The sequence below is a fragment of the Hesperophylax consimilis genome, chromosome 16, assembly GCF_061612785.1.
Source record: "Hesperophylax consimilis isolate HC1 chromosome 16, BYU_Hcon_1.0, whole genome shotgun sequence".
Classification (NCBI taxonomy): Eukaryota; Metazoa; Arthropoda; class Insecta; order Trichoptera; family Limnephilidae; genus Hesperophylax; species Hesperophylax consimilis.
This window is the reverse complement of record NC_142851.1, coordinates 33710708-33727703: the sequence shown is the minus strand read 5'-3', so window position 1 is coordinate 33727703 and position 16996 is coordinate 33710708. Positions and strand designations below refer to the sequence as shown.

At 39.5% G+C, this 16996-nt stretch overlaps 1 protein-coding gene across 1 annotated transcript in view; it reads left to right on the top strand.

The window, feature by feature from the left end:
* IntS1 (integrator complex subunit 1) overlaps positions 1–16996 on the top strand; it is a 41582-nt gene that overhangs the window by 23008 nt on the left and 1578 nt on the right. Inside the window, exons 20-31 of the mRNA XM_089641185.1 lie at positions 889–1033; positions 1516–1750; positions 3016–3182; positions 3461–3669; positions 4180–4600; positions 6376–6650; positions 7567–7688; positions 8366–8498; positions 9632–9932; positions 13938–14025; positions 15497–15877; positions 16430–16623. Coding sequence (XP_089497311.1) covers positions 889–1033; positions 1516–1750; positions 3016–3182; positions 3461–3669; positions 4180–4600; positions 6376–6650; positions 7567–7688; positions 8366–8498; positions 9632–9932; positions 13938–14025; positions 15497–15877; positions 16430–16623 — 2671 coding nt within the window. The remainder of the gene's footprint in view (positions 1–888; positions 1034–1515; positions 1751–3015; positions 3183–3460; positions 3670–4179; positions 4601–6375; positions 6651–7566; positions 7689–8365; positions 8499–9631; positions 9933–13937; positions 14026–15496; positions 15878–16429; positions 16624–16996) is intronic.

Genomic DNA, 16996 nt, shown 5'->3' with positions numbered 1-16996 from the left:
ATTTCATAAAATGTTTTGAAAAGGACTAGATGCCAGTCAAAATTCAAATAATGACATAGCTTATTTAAGAAATGCGCAAATGACGGCTGAGGCGAATTAGGTTGTTGTAATATACTTGATATTAGTATACAAGTTCACCCATAGATGGGACTAGATTACTAGACTATTAGGTTTGCCAATAGATGGTGTTAGCTGTTGAGTATTGTAGAGACCGAGTGGATAGTCAATAAGGTGACAACCTCAAGGTCGGGGTCCAGATTATTCCAACCACCTGCCAATTAAGATATCAGAGTCCTTTGTCAATCTATCACATTTAAAGTCCAAGTGTTTTTTTTTTTTTTTTTACAGTGAATACCTCACAAGAGTCCCAACTGCTCCCGTCTAGAGCCAGTGAGACTATGGCATCCCCAATTGGGGGATGTTGTGAGGCTGAAGGTAGTGGGGAAGGGAAAGAGGAAGGTGGGGAAGTACCTGGCTATTCAGATCTAGTCACTAAACACGGCTAAAGCCATTTGGAGCAACGTTTCAATTCTGAATGGTGGTCTTACACCAGGGCGATACTGGTAGTATCTTCCACTCTGGAACGTGCCGCAAATATACTATATATTATTTTAATTAATTAATTGTGAAATAACACAAATTAATCAAATAAAATTTATTTGCGCACGCCGGGTTCGAACCCGCGACCTTCGGAATGGCAGTCCAATGCGTTACCACTGGACTATGCCGGCCGTCAAAGTTTTTTTGGAGCTGGAGTTTTATTTAATGAGAGAGTTTGAAAGAAAACTGTAGTTCACAGTAGCTCACTTAGTTTGTCAGTGTACAGTACAGTAAGTATGATTCCCATATAAGTAGTTTTCACGTACTTTAATAATATATTTCCACTAGGTTCGTGAGCCGCAGAGAGAGGCCTATGACTGGTGCTCCTCGCAAGATCAGATCCTGTTGCAGTGGCCATCTGGAGAGGAATGCACTATGCACATCCTTGTGGTCCATGCCATCATCATCCTCCTGACGTATGGACCCAGTAAAGGTGTGTTTCTATTGACCGAATAAATCCCAGAATATGTCAGACGATGTATGATTTTGAATCTAAAAAGGAGTGTATGCCAAGAAATTTGTGTGGTATTTTATCCTCTGCGGAGAAACGTCATGATTGTTGATTACTTAAAATCATAATTTTTGTTTTTTTCGTGCAATAAATTTTGTGTAGCAAATACATTCTTTTAGTATTATTTTATTATAATTAATCTGTATCAGAAAATCAGTTTGTTTATTTTAATTATTTATTAAAAAAAATTATGTGAGTTACCGAACAAGAGTCCCAGCTGTTCCCAACCATCTGTATAAATCTGATAAAATTAACTTGCACACGTCAGGATTTAAACCCGCGAACTCCGGATTCTTAGCCAAGGATCTTACCACTCCACCACGGAAGCCAACAATCAACCAATACAGCTCTGATTCCATCAAACAAAACTAAAAACATTTCACAAACGATCAAATTCATTTCAGTGGACCAAGATGGCGAACTGTTTGCTTGGTTCCTGTCCATCTGGTTTGGCGCCAACTCTCCCAAGGCGTATCTCATGGACACCTCGGAGGATGCGCTGCTTTTCCCCGATTGGCTGAAGCTGAAGATGGTGCGCTCGCACCAGCCCGCCCTCATACAGGCCGGGCTCAACGGGCTGGACGCCCAGCAGCTGGTACTCTTCATTCAGAGCTTTGGGATTCCCATCGATTCTATGAGGTAGGTTATTCATTGTTTTACCACTATGACATACACCAATTCTGTCATTGTTTTGACCCCAAGCTAGTCCTGGGTCGGTCTATCATTTTACAAAAGTACCACTAAGTACCTGTTCTTTGATTGTGTATTTTTACACATGGAAAAAATGCCATAGATAGATTGATGCGCCGCCGACTGCCCGCGTCGTGTTGACGTTTGATATAGGTAATAGGAAGACCATAGATGTATAAATTGTGCAAATCTGGCGTTTCGAGTCTCGTTCTCGCGAGACGGAAGGTTTATCTGTATGCTAATCGCTAATATGATCTGATTTGGATACTAGGTACAAACTAACCATCAATATATCTTTTTTTTTACATTAACCCCACACAGGAGGCCCTGAGAAAAATAATTTCCCACCCGATGAACCTGGGCACTCCTGCTAATGTTGCAAATCACTTGGGGTGACCTATGACAGAGATGTTGGTTATGCAATAAATGGTTCCTGGATGGCGGCGCCCAAACCCGCCTCCTAAATTAATCTCGGTTGCGAGAATGATTCCAGATGCCTGGTCTACAAAACTTATACATCTATTGTCGCTCGCCACGCCCCATCACGTAATCACGCTTGTGACTTTTGGGTATACTAATATTTAAAAAAATTGCATTATTGATGTTCCTGTAGGCAAAAAGGTTTTCCTTTTTTATTTAAAAAATTCTGTTTTTTCTCTGAAGATTTTCAGAAAATCGGTGCAGCGTGCGGTCAAACTTAAATTTCCTGAAAAATGTATGAAGTTTTATACTAAACAACAACAATAATGTCGAATTTTTCAAACTAACACTCAAAAGTCACGAGCAGCCAATGCTGACAGCTCATCCATCAAATTATATAATTTTTTGAAAGAGTAACCCGATTGATCCTTGTGGTTAATGATTGGGTCAAAATATTGTTATTGGTAGTATTTTTCTAGTTTCTATATTATTTTATGTTACTGTTACATGTTTTACTAATATTGTTTCATATTCAGTTTATCCGTTTAATGTTATTTCATGCTTCAAAAAATTTGTGTATAATTTTCGATAGCTCACCAGGTATATTCTGTTCTTAAAATCCATGTAAAAGCCGGGCTGGGCGTAAAACCACATAAAATGATCGTCTTGATCACGATCGACCCAGGACTAATTGGCACAGAAGATAGAATCTATGGGTGCATCCTGGACATAGTACTAAAGAGGCTTTTTGAATTGAAATTTGCTGAAATTATAAAATGTTTTGTTTGTTTCAGTGCCCTTCTGGAGGCGCTCGACGCCTGCCCCCTAGAGACGGTGAGCAACCTGGTGGTGGAGCGCGGTTACATGGCGCAGCTGGTGGGCGTCCAGTGGCGAAGGGGCGCGCGCGGGGGGCACACCTTCTACTCCTCGCTGGGGCTGCAGGAACCTGTCTATCCTGAAGGTCCATACTCCAAACATACGTTCAAACAGACACTGACACAACTCAATTACTTGATAAATTCACTTAATTCAATAGATTCACTTGATTCAGTAGATTCACTTGATTCAGTAGATTCACTTGATTCAATGGATTCACTTAATTCAGTTGATTCACTTGATTCACTTGATTCAGTAGATTCACTTGGACAGTAGATTTGCTTGCTTCAGTAGATTCACTTGATTCAGTAGATTTGCTTGCTTCAGTAGATTCACTTGATTATTGTATTTTATTGTTTCCAGAGCCATCAATGGTAGACGACCCCCTTCCGCCGCTGCCCGTATTTGGGTCCTACTCCCCCGAGCAGTGGAAATCGGCTACCGAAGGCCCCCAGGCTCCCGACACCAAGGAGCTCATGTTGGAGCAGGTGGGGCCCCTGTTCGGTACCACCTTCCTGGGCGCCGCTACCTACGATAAGAACATTAATGCTGGATTCACTTCACTTCAAAAGGTAATACTCAAAATTATACAATAATTCATTAATATATACAGGGAGTCGGGGTGTTTTTTTTATGACTTAAAATAAATTTATTTTGAAGTTCCCGCAATCAGCTAACATGTTTAGTCGCTAGCTTGATTAAGCTTCTATGAAATACCAAAAGATGTCACTTATGTTCCTCTTATTGAATATTCTAGGTAATATTTTGTACCGTGAAGTCTGCGTGAACATCTGTTTAGATGTTAAAAATTGCATTTTTACTGTCTGTGGATATAGACATTTCCAGTTAGACCATAGACAATATTCAATTATAATAGTAATATTTAATATTGTCCATCATATGTGTAAGTATAAGTTAGGGCAATTTCAGTACCTTATAGATATGGAATGAATGGTGAAATATATATAGATTCATTAACTGCAGTTTAAATGTTTCCGAATCAATTGTCCTAATCCAAAATCGAACGCCCGGAAGTCTCGAGTGGATATCAATAATAAACACTAATTATTTTTCTCTTTCAGTATGTGTCCAATGAGATAAAATGCACCAGAACGTCAACCTTTGCGGTAACCGACTGTCCGTTCATCCAGTGCATCGTTATCTACCTCGGCCTGATATTGGAGAGCCCAAAATGCTACCAATTTGCCGATGGATTCATCAAGAAGATGCACTACTCTTGCCCGCTGATTCGCCTCCTCCTCCACTGCAAGAACACCCCCTTCGACGAGCCGCTGACCCGGGTGGCCGAGTCGCTGCTGCAGCACTACTCCGACACCAACAGTCCGCTGGTGACCCTCCTGAAAGCCTTCTCGGAGAGAAGCACGAGGGGCAACGGGGACAAGAACATTGCCAGGAATGATATTGAGAAGAAGATAGCGGAACAGCTAGAAGTGTTTAATAATATTCCCGGCAAGAAGATGACGAAGGATTTCTTGGTCAAGAGTAAGTGTTTTTTTAAATATTTACTAGAAAATCACTTCATTAACTTCATTTTTGAATACATCTATTTGAATTTAGATTTTGTTTTCATAAATGAATAAATGCAAGTATTTATTTTATCAATGTATATTTATGTTCATTAATGAGCGTATTTAGGAGAGGAAAAGCAACTCTTATGTTGGGCGGTACAAAAGTACAAGGATTTGATTAGAATTTATCTTCCCACATGTGATTCATCCCTTGGTATGAGACAGATTGATAAGTATATAAAGGCTTAGAACAATGTAAATCTAATAAGAAGAGTGTGATTAGGATATATTGTAGGCAATACAAGACTGCTACTCTCAGGAACGGTATATTTAATTTTTTACCTTTCCTTTATGGATATTATTGTTGCCCACCGACCCAATTCCTACCTTTCCTATGCCGACTTAGGGGGTATTTCACTATGTCGGGCTAAATATCTGACTAACTATCCGTTGGCTGGCTTTAAAGATCAGAATAACTTCGTTATTCAACGGCGACCGTTTCACCATTGTTTCGAGCTTCCGGATAGATAACACTCGAAATAGTCTGGCAACATCGCAAAATGTTTGCAGTTACTCCATCTACTGCAACACGGCTGTCATGCGTCACAGTCCGCACACCGCGAAGTGTGCATTTTTTTGGTTATGTTATGTTGATTATCAGGTCATTTTAGATAGATTCGTGTCGAATTAATACATTGTTTCTTATTTTGAACACAATCAAATAATTCAGGATGGATCATACAAGCATTCAAATTCATTCTACAAAATTCGACTCACTTCTCAGCTGTTAAACTCGGAATGTTTTGACGCCATCTTTGATTCGAGGAATAGCGCCTAACGTGAAGTTCGAGCACTGATTAGTCAAATCTAACTTTAACCCGAGCGTTAGCGTTATTCAGATATAGTGAAAACGAAAAAATGACTAATCCGCGGATTAGTGCTTGGTCAGAGCATAATCAGAGATAGTGAAATACCCCCTTAGTGTAACTTCAGTTCAGTTGAAAAAATTGTCCTATCAACACATAAGCGGTGTTTGATTACGGAGCCCCCTTTTCGACCGTGTCGAAACTTGAAAAGCCATCATGAGCTCGCCCATTTTGGTGAAAATTAGTGTATTGTGGATGAACCAGCGCAAAGGAGAGAAAACGCGGAAGAATAGAAAAAAGGTAAGTCGGCATATCCGAAGTTTCCATTGCTATTGTATTCCGAGGTGCGACGATGCTTTTCCGCCCACTACAGTATGTGAACCTAAAAATGTAAGGTTTTAGTTTGGACCTGAATTTTGTTGGGCTTGGTATGCATCTTAGTTCAGGAAGTAACATGTTTACGTTTGCGAGAAGGCTCCATTTTGTAAACTTATTCGAACAAATAAAGTGTCACAACGAAAAAAACAGAAACACACGCAATTGTTAGAATACACAGAAAACTAACCAGAATTTCCTAATAATGAACCCTGGCGTGTGGTAAAATGGTCAGCTCTAGCAAGCTTGATGGCGGTATAGTAACCGATTGTGTAATAGTAAGATAACCCAACTCATCGGTGTACCTTGGCGCTCGAGTCTAGGCACATGGCAGACTACTGAATTGGACATGAATATAGGCGAATTATAGAGCTTGATTTTGGGCTTTCAACTAGTAAAATTAATGGCAGATTACAATAATAATTATCGGTTAATCGAGGGACGGATTACTGAGAGAGTACTGTATATCAAATATCTCCTTTTCATTAATTTACTAAACTCCTCCCAGCCCTGGAATCCTGCCCCATCAACATGCTGGAACAGGTGGGACGTCACCTGATTGAGATCCACGACACCAAGGTGCTGATGCAGGCCATGGTGTCCATCCTGGAGCGGCAGCAGGACGGCACCATGCGCCAGGGGCTGGTGAAGTCGGAGCCGGGCGAGGAACCAGAGCCGCCGGGGCAGCTGACCCTGGCCAGCGGGGGCGACGCGGCCGGACTCATCATAGACTGGATGGCTAACTTGCAGCCCGAGCTATTGGGAGATGATCCTAAGACACAGGTATGTCATAAATTATGGGCCTGTGGAACTATGGCATCCCCAATTGGGGTATGTTCTGAGGCTGAAGGGAGCGGCGAAGGGATGGAGATGAAGTAGAGGAAGGTTTGTCGACCTAACTAGAAGCTGGCTAAATAAGATCTGAAAACACCAAGTTTGTCTGGGAGCATTCTAACTGGTCCTGGCGACTACTGGCTACTAGCTGCCATCTTGCGGACTTCCACGCAAGCTCTATGCACTGCCCTCTATGAGTGCATCTGTGAAGCTCTTACTTCCCAACAGTTGGGAAGTACTTGGCTAAAAATTATGATATCGATGACATTTTTATTTTATTCTTGATTGCGTTTGATTAATTTAATAAATTTTCTGTTACTAACTAACTAACTAACCATCAAGCCGTTTCCCCGCAGGGATAGGCAGAGAGGACGGACTGTCAAACAACTCGGTTTTGTCACACACTCCTTGCCTCATTCACATTCATCCATACTCTTCTATTATGCTGACTCTTGACATGGCCCGACTCAAGTATCTGATTCCCTTGATTGTGCCGTGTCTTCCTCGGGCGTCCCCGACTTCTGCTACCATCTGTTAAGATTTAAATTGTGCCATTTTTGATTTGTCAGGAAAATAACATTTTTTAATCTTTGTTTGTGAATATGGTGTTGTTGATGTAACACCGGCCAATGTCGGTGACAACCGTCTAACCGTTGTAGCCAGTTCGAACCGTTTAGGATCTTTTTTAGCGTTATCCATATGTTACGAAAATACCCTATCCTATTACAAATTGTACATTTTGTAAAACTCTTATATAAAGTTCCCACATAAGAACTTCAGTTCTTTAGTCTCTTGAAACCTGAAATTAAAAATGTATTGCCACTAACAATAATCAGCCTAGTTAATGTGTTTCTTATATTTGTAGATGAAACTGATGTTCCGAGCGGGTGGGGCCCAGTGGCAGGAGCTTCTGGTGGCCTTACTGGCTCACCGGGCTTCTTGGAGGACATTGCATGGGTGTCTCACCGCTCTTCTGGCTACGGACAGGTAACGGAATGTGAAAAACTTTCGCACAAACTCTTAAATTAACAGATATACTATTTCTAGATCTTATAAATCTGTCTAAATATATTATCACACTCGGAAATGACTCGTAACACAAATTTTGAGAAATTGCTGCATTTTCGTAAAAGTGAATTACAACAAAGTGATTTTAAATTTACGTAAAGGCAATTGTTTAACCCTGCTGGTAAGTATTCGAGTACTCATCAAACTTGAACTTGACAGCTGGAGATGATACTGGTATTGTGAGTGTATTACTGTCCCATTTGCACGCCTTGTATTACTGTCTTATTATTATTCTTCCCTTGTATTACCCCTGCAAGGAAACGGCGTGATGGTTAGTTAGTTTTTTGGTTAGTTAGTATTACTGTCCCATTTGAACACCTTGTGTTACTGTCCCATTTGATTACTGTCTCATTTGCACAGTTTATTTATAAACAAGTTCTGCAGTGTAATTATTATTATTGTGACTGCTGACAAACTGCTTTGGCAGTTTAGCGGATGTTATTATATTTAAGAATGCGTGATAACTATTTCGCCTTTCAACGCCATTATGAATCTGTGGTGAGGCCACATACAAACTATCTATTTATATTACTTCATACATAGTTATTACAATATTATTTTTATCATGTACAATAAATTGTTGATATTGTTTTTAGTGAGTGGGAAGCCACAACGGTCCTGGAGCTGATCTGGGCTCTGACCAAGAGTCCCCGCATTTGGCAGGGCAGAGATAAAACTACCCCTAAGCACCACACTCCAGAGGATATACTACGACTTTCTCATGAACAGGTTTACAGCATATATTTTAACAGTCTTATCAAATGTTATTTTCTTCTTATCCTTGAGCCTTCTGGTGTCTGATGGAAAATAATCTAAACTAATCCTACCCACTAGCATGAATAGATCCATAAATATTTTATTTATTATGTCGGTAACTTGTTTTCATTCCCGAGCACGACCGCAGATCGCCAACGATCAGGTCACCAACAGGTGGCGCTGTTTTAAAAAGGCATGTTTTTACCACAGGTGACATCTATACAATATAGGTATATAAAAACACGCGCATATTCAAATGCAACATTGTGTCAAAATTTCGAATAAATCGGTTAAGAAGTTTCGGAGATTTAAGATTTTGAACAAACATACATTTACATTTTTATTTATAGAGAATAAACATATAATTTTTGAATTATTCAAATATTAAATATATTTTATTAAACAAATGTATATAAAATACTAGACAATTTTAGACAAATGTAATTAAAATAAAATGACAATAAAAAACATTATTGTCATGTCACTTTTTTCCAATTCATAAAGTTTCATAAATTTTTCTCATTTTGCAGTTGGAACCTTTAGTTTCATGGAGGTGTACATTTTAATTCTTCTGTGGTTTTTCTGTGTTTTTAGATTTGAATATAAAGCGTGGTGTTTTCTCTTTCTAACATTGTTTAGAACATATTTCTCACCATGGCAGGAAAGGAGACACAATGAGCTGTTCCCAAAAGCGAACAAATTAGCCTGAGGGGTTAAGTAATGCAAAATGGTAAAGGAGATAGTACAAGATCGAGGGTAACTCAAATACATAGACTTTAGAATATTCTTAATGTAATGAGTAATCCAGGGGGGGGGAGTCATTTCGTCAGAATTGGATAGATCTTATAAAATATTTTTAAAAACTACCTAATGTTAAAAAACCTAATACAAAAAAATATAAAAAATAGTAACGGGATAATTTTTTTTAAATGCGGATCGATTCCCGAATAGTTTTCTAGGATTACCTAAATTATAGAGTATGTGATGTAAAAAAGTCTTAGATATTGCACAAAACTTTAGTTTGGGGGTTCTGTATTACCCCCTCCGATTCCTGAGGGTTAAGTTGATAGCTTTGAGAAAATTTCCCAAAAAAAGAATGTTTGCAGATTGGCGTGCTAATCTCCTACATATTGGAAGAAGCCTCGCAATGCCCCAACAACGAGCAGGCCTGCCTCCGTATGGAGTCGCGCCTGCCGTTGCTCCTGGAGAGCCTGCAGGACGACCACTCACTGATGAGCGCCGTCTCCAGCCTGGAGAGCCGCCTGCTCCGGCCCGACGCCGTCCTTACCTCCTTCGTCCTGCTGCTCTACATGCGCGTGCCCAAGGTGCTGCACCTGCTCAACACAAAGGGCCGCCTGCCGCTTAACGACATCGTCATGTCAGAGGCGGATGAGATGGATGCTGTCGGTAAGATATTTTCTATTTTACACTCATTTGAAATTTATAAATATTCTTTTTTTTTCTATTTTATCCACATAGGAGATCATGAGGATAATAATTACCCTCAGGGCCATGTCATCTTTGGGGATGTTGCGTATAGGTTCTTTCAAAGGATCGAGAATCGCAAGTTCTGGGAAGAAATCTGGGGGCCAGTGTGTCCAGGAGTGACGAATGTATAAATCCATTCCTCCCACTGCGGTGCAAGGGGATGGCTCGATAGAGCCAGGCTGGAGAAGTCGAAGAGTCTCCCTCAACCGACCTTTCCCGATCTGGCCCGCCACACAGCTGGTGGGCAGAAGCATCCGCAGCCAAGACCTGGACAAACCTCACCATGAACCATGAACCACTTGGGGTGATCTACGGCTGAAGCGTTGGTTATTCAATGAATGGTTCCCGAGGCAGCGGTACCCATACCCGCATCCTAAAATGAGATATTATGGTAGATAAAGTAATTAAGTAACTAGCAGAATCGATTAAGTGTCTTCGTGCCGATATTTAGAAAACAATTAAAATGCCGTCTTTAAAGCAACATTAGCAACTTTTTTGATAGCGGCTTAATCCATGTTAGCTGATTGCGGGATGTTCAAAATAAATTAATTTTAACTCGTAATCTTGGTATTGCTCAAGGGCATTAGCGGTGCTACCCAAATTTTGATAGCTATCGTTCAATTAGTTTACAAGTTCACAGCACAGATTACAAAATGGAAGGAAAGAGAAATGTGTCCTCACTGGGGTACTCTGTTTTAAGGATTTATTTATTTATTTTATTTATTTATTGGATGATTTTTATAGCGCCGCTTTTGCGAAATATCACCTCAGGGGCGCTGTACAGTTAATGCAGATATTACAAAAAAATATATAAATATTACAAATTGAAATTAAGTTAAATAAAATGAAGTACAGAAACAGGTGACACGGAGATGGAGAATCTGTTGCAAGAATCCTAGGTGGTGAGGAAACTGGACCAGCTGCTGCAGCGAGAGAGTCCACCGCGTCCACCAACAGTGCCAGCACGAGGTTCGTCATCCTTCCAGGTATGTGTCTGCTGCTAATAGAGCGCTGACACAATGTCCTCTCATGGATTCCAGACCTTGGCAGCACCGCTGTGACATTCGACGAAGGTAGAGGATGGAGACTCTGCAGCAAGAATCCTAGGTGGTGAGGAAACTGGACCAGCTGCTGCAGCGAGAGAGTCCACCGCGTCCACCAACAGTGCCAGCACGAGGTTCGTCATCCTTCCAGGTATGTGTCTGCTGCTAATAGAGCGCTGACACAATGTCCTCATGGATTCCAGACCTTGGCAGCACCGCTGTGACATTCGGAAAGTCCATCTCCCTGTACACTTGTTTCTGGTGATTATGTTAGTGGTGCATTGTTCCGAAATAATAGGCGGCGGACGGGATAATAAATCAGCTTGGGCACTTGTTAGGGCTTTCAGAGTTTCCAAGAATAACATTGAAAACATCTGGCGTACCTACAGTTACCGATTCTCGTCCCAAGTTCAACTTCATTGAATTTAGAATATTTTTAGCACAATTTTCGATTATTCATTTGAAACACTGCACTCTAGTCACATTACTATTAAGTTCTGATTACTAATTGGTAAGTTAATTTAAAATGTTGATTCACTGATTTTTAAAATAACTTCAAAGGGATGTTGCCTCGTTTCCCTTGAAAATACTAAAAAAAACACAAAGCGGTTGGAGACGGCATGACGCGTCCAGCTGCCACAAAGGGCGCTAACTAGCTATTAAACACCATAAAAGGCTTTTACGATAATGTGATACATGAGATTATAAGTACACAGTGGTACATAGGCGAATATTAGTTTTACATTTAATGTAACGGACGTAGTTGACCACATTATTTAATTTCATAAAATTTGTTTTACTTTTATAAAATGTGCCTACCCCACGCCACTGGCGAAATCACCACTCCCCGCCACTGGTCATTTTGTCCAATTTTCGGCCCAAGCGGCTTGAAAACTTTGACCCCGAATGGCATCGATACCGTACCGCCGGCTTACCTGCCGCGTGGATCGATGTCCAACATTTTTTCTATGTAAAAATTACTAGGAAAAATCAATTTTTAAATATTGCAAATGTTTATATTTTACTTGTTCATTCCCTCGGCGGTAGTCAAATAAACACTATTTTCGATATACTACCGCTGAGGAGATATTAAAAAAGCTGTTTTTCACACATATGTACAACCAATTTTGAACAATATTTTTTACCTTTTTTGCGTGTACAAAAATCCAGGAACCTCGTAGCATAGTGAATCTTATCTCTTTCTGAGCGCTATGTTACGGGGAACCTGGGAAAAATAATAACTTAACATGTTTTACAAATTTGATCGCTTTGAGATCATTTTTACACATTTATTTACAAACATTTCTTATTTTTTGTCGTATCTTGACAAACAAAAAATCTAGTTGTCAAGATACACATTCCTATAACTACTATGCATTTAAACTATGTAATTGTTATTCATGTAAGCGTTCAAAATCTTTTCTAACTCGCAAATTTAAGCGACTACTATCACTAGTGCTGCCGACAAAATGAATATGCAACATTTTTTCGGGGCCTATAAACTCATTGTTGGCGCGGGTACAACCCCCCACCACTTTTGGGCTCCTAGCCCAATGTCGGGCGCGAGTCAGGCTAATTAAATATAAGCAGCCACATAATTAAAAATAAATCAGTTCATCTTTACCACCGAAACCAAGCGTTTTATTATCTACAAGTGACTCCTGCCCAACATCTGCCTCACCTCGCCAAGTCTTCTGCTCCAAGATCTTCTGGTGTTACCTCTTCAAGACAAGCCGGCCCTCCTCTGGAAAACCGCCAACACCAGAAGCGAGCAGAGACGACAGCACACCCAGTGCCCAACATTCACCAAGCCTGGGTGCGGGAGGCAGATTTCATCAAATATACTACTATCATCATCATCATCGACCGTAAAGGAGCATTCTCATCGGTTGAAGACACGGTTTGGACCCGGCGCCTAAATCTACAGTCTTGTGCGGACTCCCGTCCAGTACATTTAAGAACACAACAATATGTATACAAAACGATATTGAATGTGATACAGCTGAAAATTTTCTTAAGGCATAGAATGCTACTATAATAGAAAGCACTTAATTTAAACAGGATAAAATATATGTACAGAAAAGGTAACTTGCCAACAGATATAATCTAGCAAAATATTTTAATAGCGCACATAGTGAGTTTATTGTTACAGTCAAATTTATCTCCACTTGGCCACTATGGCCGGCGGGTATGGCAAAGTAGCTTCAACAATTCAGGGCTGTCAGAGACTTGACAATTAAAAATAACATTTTTCATTAAAATAATACATCCGTTAGCCAACACTATAAGACATCTGAAGCAAGCAGTTTATATAGATGCTATACATATACATTTCACATATATGTATATATGTGGAATGTATATGTATAAACACCATACATAAAGAAGAACATGTCAGTATGATGCAGTAGAAACAGACATTTAACATTTCACAAACATATCAGTTACATTCACAACCAAGTATTTTTGCCTTGATGCAAGGATGTAATGCAAACATGTAATATACTAGCTGACGTGTACCCGACATTGCTGGGAGTTATCCTTAGGAGATATACATATACCATCGCCGACTATTCTGTAGGCCTTTGTAAGATATACAATTCCATAGTACATTATTTTGATGTATCTCATTAGGTATAGAGACAGCGTTAACAATGTAGTGCCCAAAAGTATATTTTTACAACTTGATTGTAAAACATTGACTTTTCTCTAATATGCATGTATGTATTATATATGTAAACCTTCTGGAAGAAATTCTCTAAATGGTAGTGAAAACCCTATCAAAATCCATTGTGTGGTTTAGAAGAACTAAGTGCACAAACAGACAGACAAAATATATGCAAAAGGAATTATATTTTTATAGTATTTTTGTTTGTTTCAGAAACATCAACGAGTATTGTGGATAGAATCTCTCATTGCATGTTCACTGCTTTGGCTGCCACTCCTCACTCCAAGGAATGGTTCAAAAGGTTTCTTCAAATATCCTATTACGTTTCTTGTATTATTTCAATCACTAACATTACAAATTATTATAAGCATTCATTTGTTATCCTTTGTGCCATGCATAAAAACCCTGACTTATAAACATTAGTTTATCATTAACCTTCCAGCGGGCGCGTTAAGAAATTTCCCTTGAGCGGGCGCTTGTCGTAAATTTTACGTCATCGAGTTTTCTCCATGTAATTGGTGTTTTCTTTGTACAAATTTTAGGGAATTTCTTTAAGGTTATGAAAAATGATAATAGGCAGTACTTGAAAAAAAAATTATTTAAAAAAAAAACGAAGCAACACTCCAAACGTGTTAGTATTTCAAAACAACTTATTTAGTCAGAATCAATATTCTCATCCTTACAATTGTTACAAACCACCTCAACTGAAGAATGGTTTTTGCATGTAAAGGACTGGCAATGGCAACACTTCATTGATGCTGAGGATCTTTTCTTATCCAGTGCACATAACCGACAAACACTGCATTTTGGAAAGCTTCTGTTTTCTTCTTCGGTTATCGGTTCAACTGCCCGACCGTAATTAACTTTGAGAAAAGCACTTATATCTTGCGGTAAATGTTTGACATTTGATTTGGTTTGATTTGACTCTAGCATAGCTCGAAGCTCGATGCTTACGACTAAGTGGTAAGAGTGGAGGAAGCGATATGACGCGTCTGTCGTAAATTTTACGACAGCGCGCCCGCTGGAAGGTTAAAAAAAATAAATTATTAACACCTCAGGTCTCTGGCATATTGACCATTAAATTTCTTAAAGACTCTGTCAGAAGGTCAGAGAATTGGTGTGTATTTCTGCTTTGCAATAAAATCCGAATAAATGGAATATTTCTGAACGTATCCGAAAACTAAAAACTGTTTTTGAAATGTGATGAAAAGAGCTTTTATTGTTAGAAATAAACTATTTTTTTAAATGCAAATATAAAAAGATTTTTCAAACATTAAAGCTTGAAAATTGGCTGATCTTACATTTTTAGTAGTGGGGAGGGAAGGAGATGGAGAAGAGAAATGTGGGGGAGTACCCGGCTATTCAGATCTGTTCACCAATCATAGCCAAAGCCATTTCAAGCAATGTTTCAATTCTAAATGGTGGTGTTACACTACGCGATACTGAGGTTATCTTCCACTCTGGAACGTGCCGCAAGTATACTACATATTATTTTAAATGAATAAATTGTGAAATAACAGATATTCATCAAACAAAATTTACTTGCGTATGCCGGGATTTGAACCTTCCACCTTCGGATTGCTAGTCCAGATCCCTACCCCTCGACTATGGATGCCCTCATATATGAATAATAAGATATAGATTATGTTACCTTGTAAATAGAAAACAATTGCAAAAAAAAAATCACAGTTTTTTTTCAATATTTGAGCAAAACCCATCAAGGTCATTTTCGCGCTGTTCTGTGAATTCTCATCAATGTGTTTCTTACCTAGGATACCCGGCCTGGAAGCCAGCTGCCGCTCCCTCTGCAGACAGCACCCCCGCCTGGCCCTCCGCCAACTAGGGCTCCTGGGCACCCTGCTGAAGGGGCGCTGCCACCTCGAGTGGGGCCCCTTCCGCAACGGGGGCCACGCCGCCTACTTCACGCAGACCCTCGGCATTCTGGAGATGCTGCAGCCCTCGCTATTTTCCTCCGTCTACAGGAAGAGACTGCACATCATCCTGGATAGTTATTTCGCCCTGATTAGCAAGCATGGGTATATTAAAGACATGGGGCAGCTGATACAGAGGTTTGCCACCCTGCTGCAGGGGTATATGGCGTTTGATGCGGTCGGGGCTAACGACTACTTCAGGGAATATCTTCACATACTCAGGTACAACAATTTTTATAATAGTTTTTATGTTTCAAGACATCTTTTTGCAGTGTATAAAATATGTATGTGTAAAGTTGCAATTTAGGACATCAATCAATAAATCAACTTAGCGTTCCCTAGGAATAATAAGATTCCATACATTTTAGCAAAATTTTCCTTTTTTTGATAAAATTTCTTGCATTTTTTTTTCTATTCAAAACACTACATAAAACATGTCCAAGTTCTATGTAAGTTCGCAATTATGCATCAAAGTTCTATTTCAAATACTTATATTATTCAATAAGGTTACATAAGCAATTTACAAGCAACTTAGTTCCATTTAAAAAAACTTTATTTTGTTTTTCTAAATAACAAGGTTCATTTGCAAATTTTTTGGGCAACTTAGTTCTATCTGCAATAGATAAAATATTTTTGGAGTAACATGGTTATATTTGTGTTGTACTTCGAGCTCATTCCCTTGGGACAACAAGGTTACTTCTGCCAATAAGGGACAAAACTAGAAAATATCTAAAATCTCGCCAAAATTTATTTATCTTAATTTTATATTTGTAGTTCCCACCCCATCCTAGCATCGCTCAGCGTAGTGGGGCCCCCGACAGAGGGCCTAGCGCCGGCTGGGGAGGGTCCCGGTGGCGACTGGGGCGAGCGCCCCTCGCACCCCGGGGGCACACAGCCCCTCTCGGGGGATCCTTCACCCATCACGCTATTGAATAATGTGATAGCTTCCACGGTAGATACGGAGACTGGTGAGTTTTATATAAAGTACCATATTCACTAAGGCCTCTATGTACTAACAACATCTCTGATGGAAAATATGGTTCCATGATAACTCAACACAGTGACAATTCAACACACTTTTAAAAAGTGATATAAAGTCATTAGAAATGATGAAAATATATTTTTTTTAACCTAACCCAGTTAATAAAGTTTTTGTTTCATCACTTTCCATGACTTTATATAACTTTTTAAAGATGTGATGAATTATCATTGTGATGATTTATCCGGTCACCGGAAAATATATAAGAATAGCGTTTCAATTTTCAAAAAGATCGTTAAAATTTTGCCTTTAGGGCAGGTGTAATAATGTCTTATTTCGCATTTCGTCTGTAAATTTGTTTG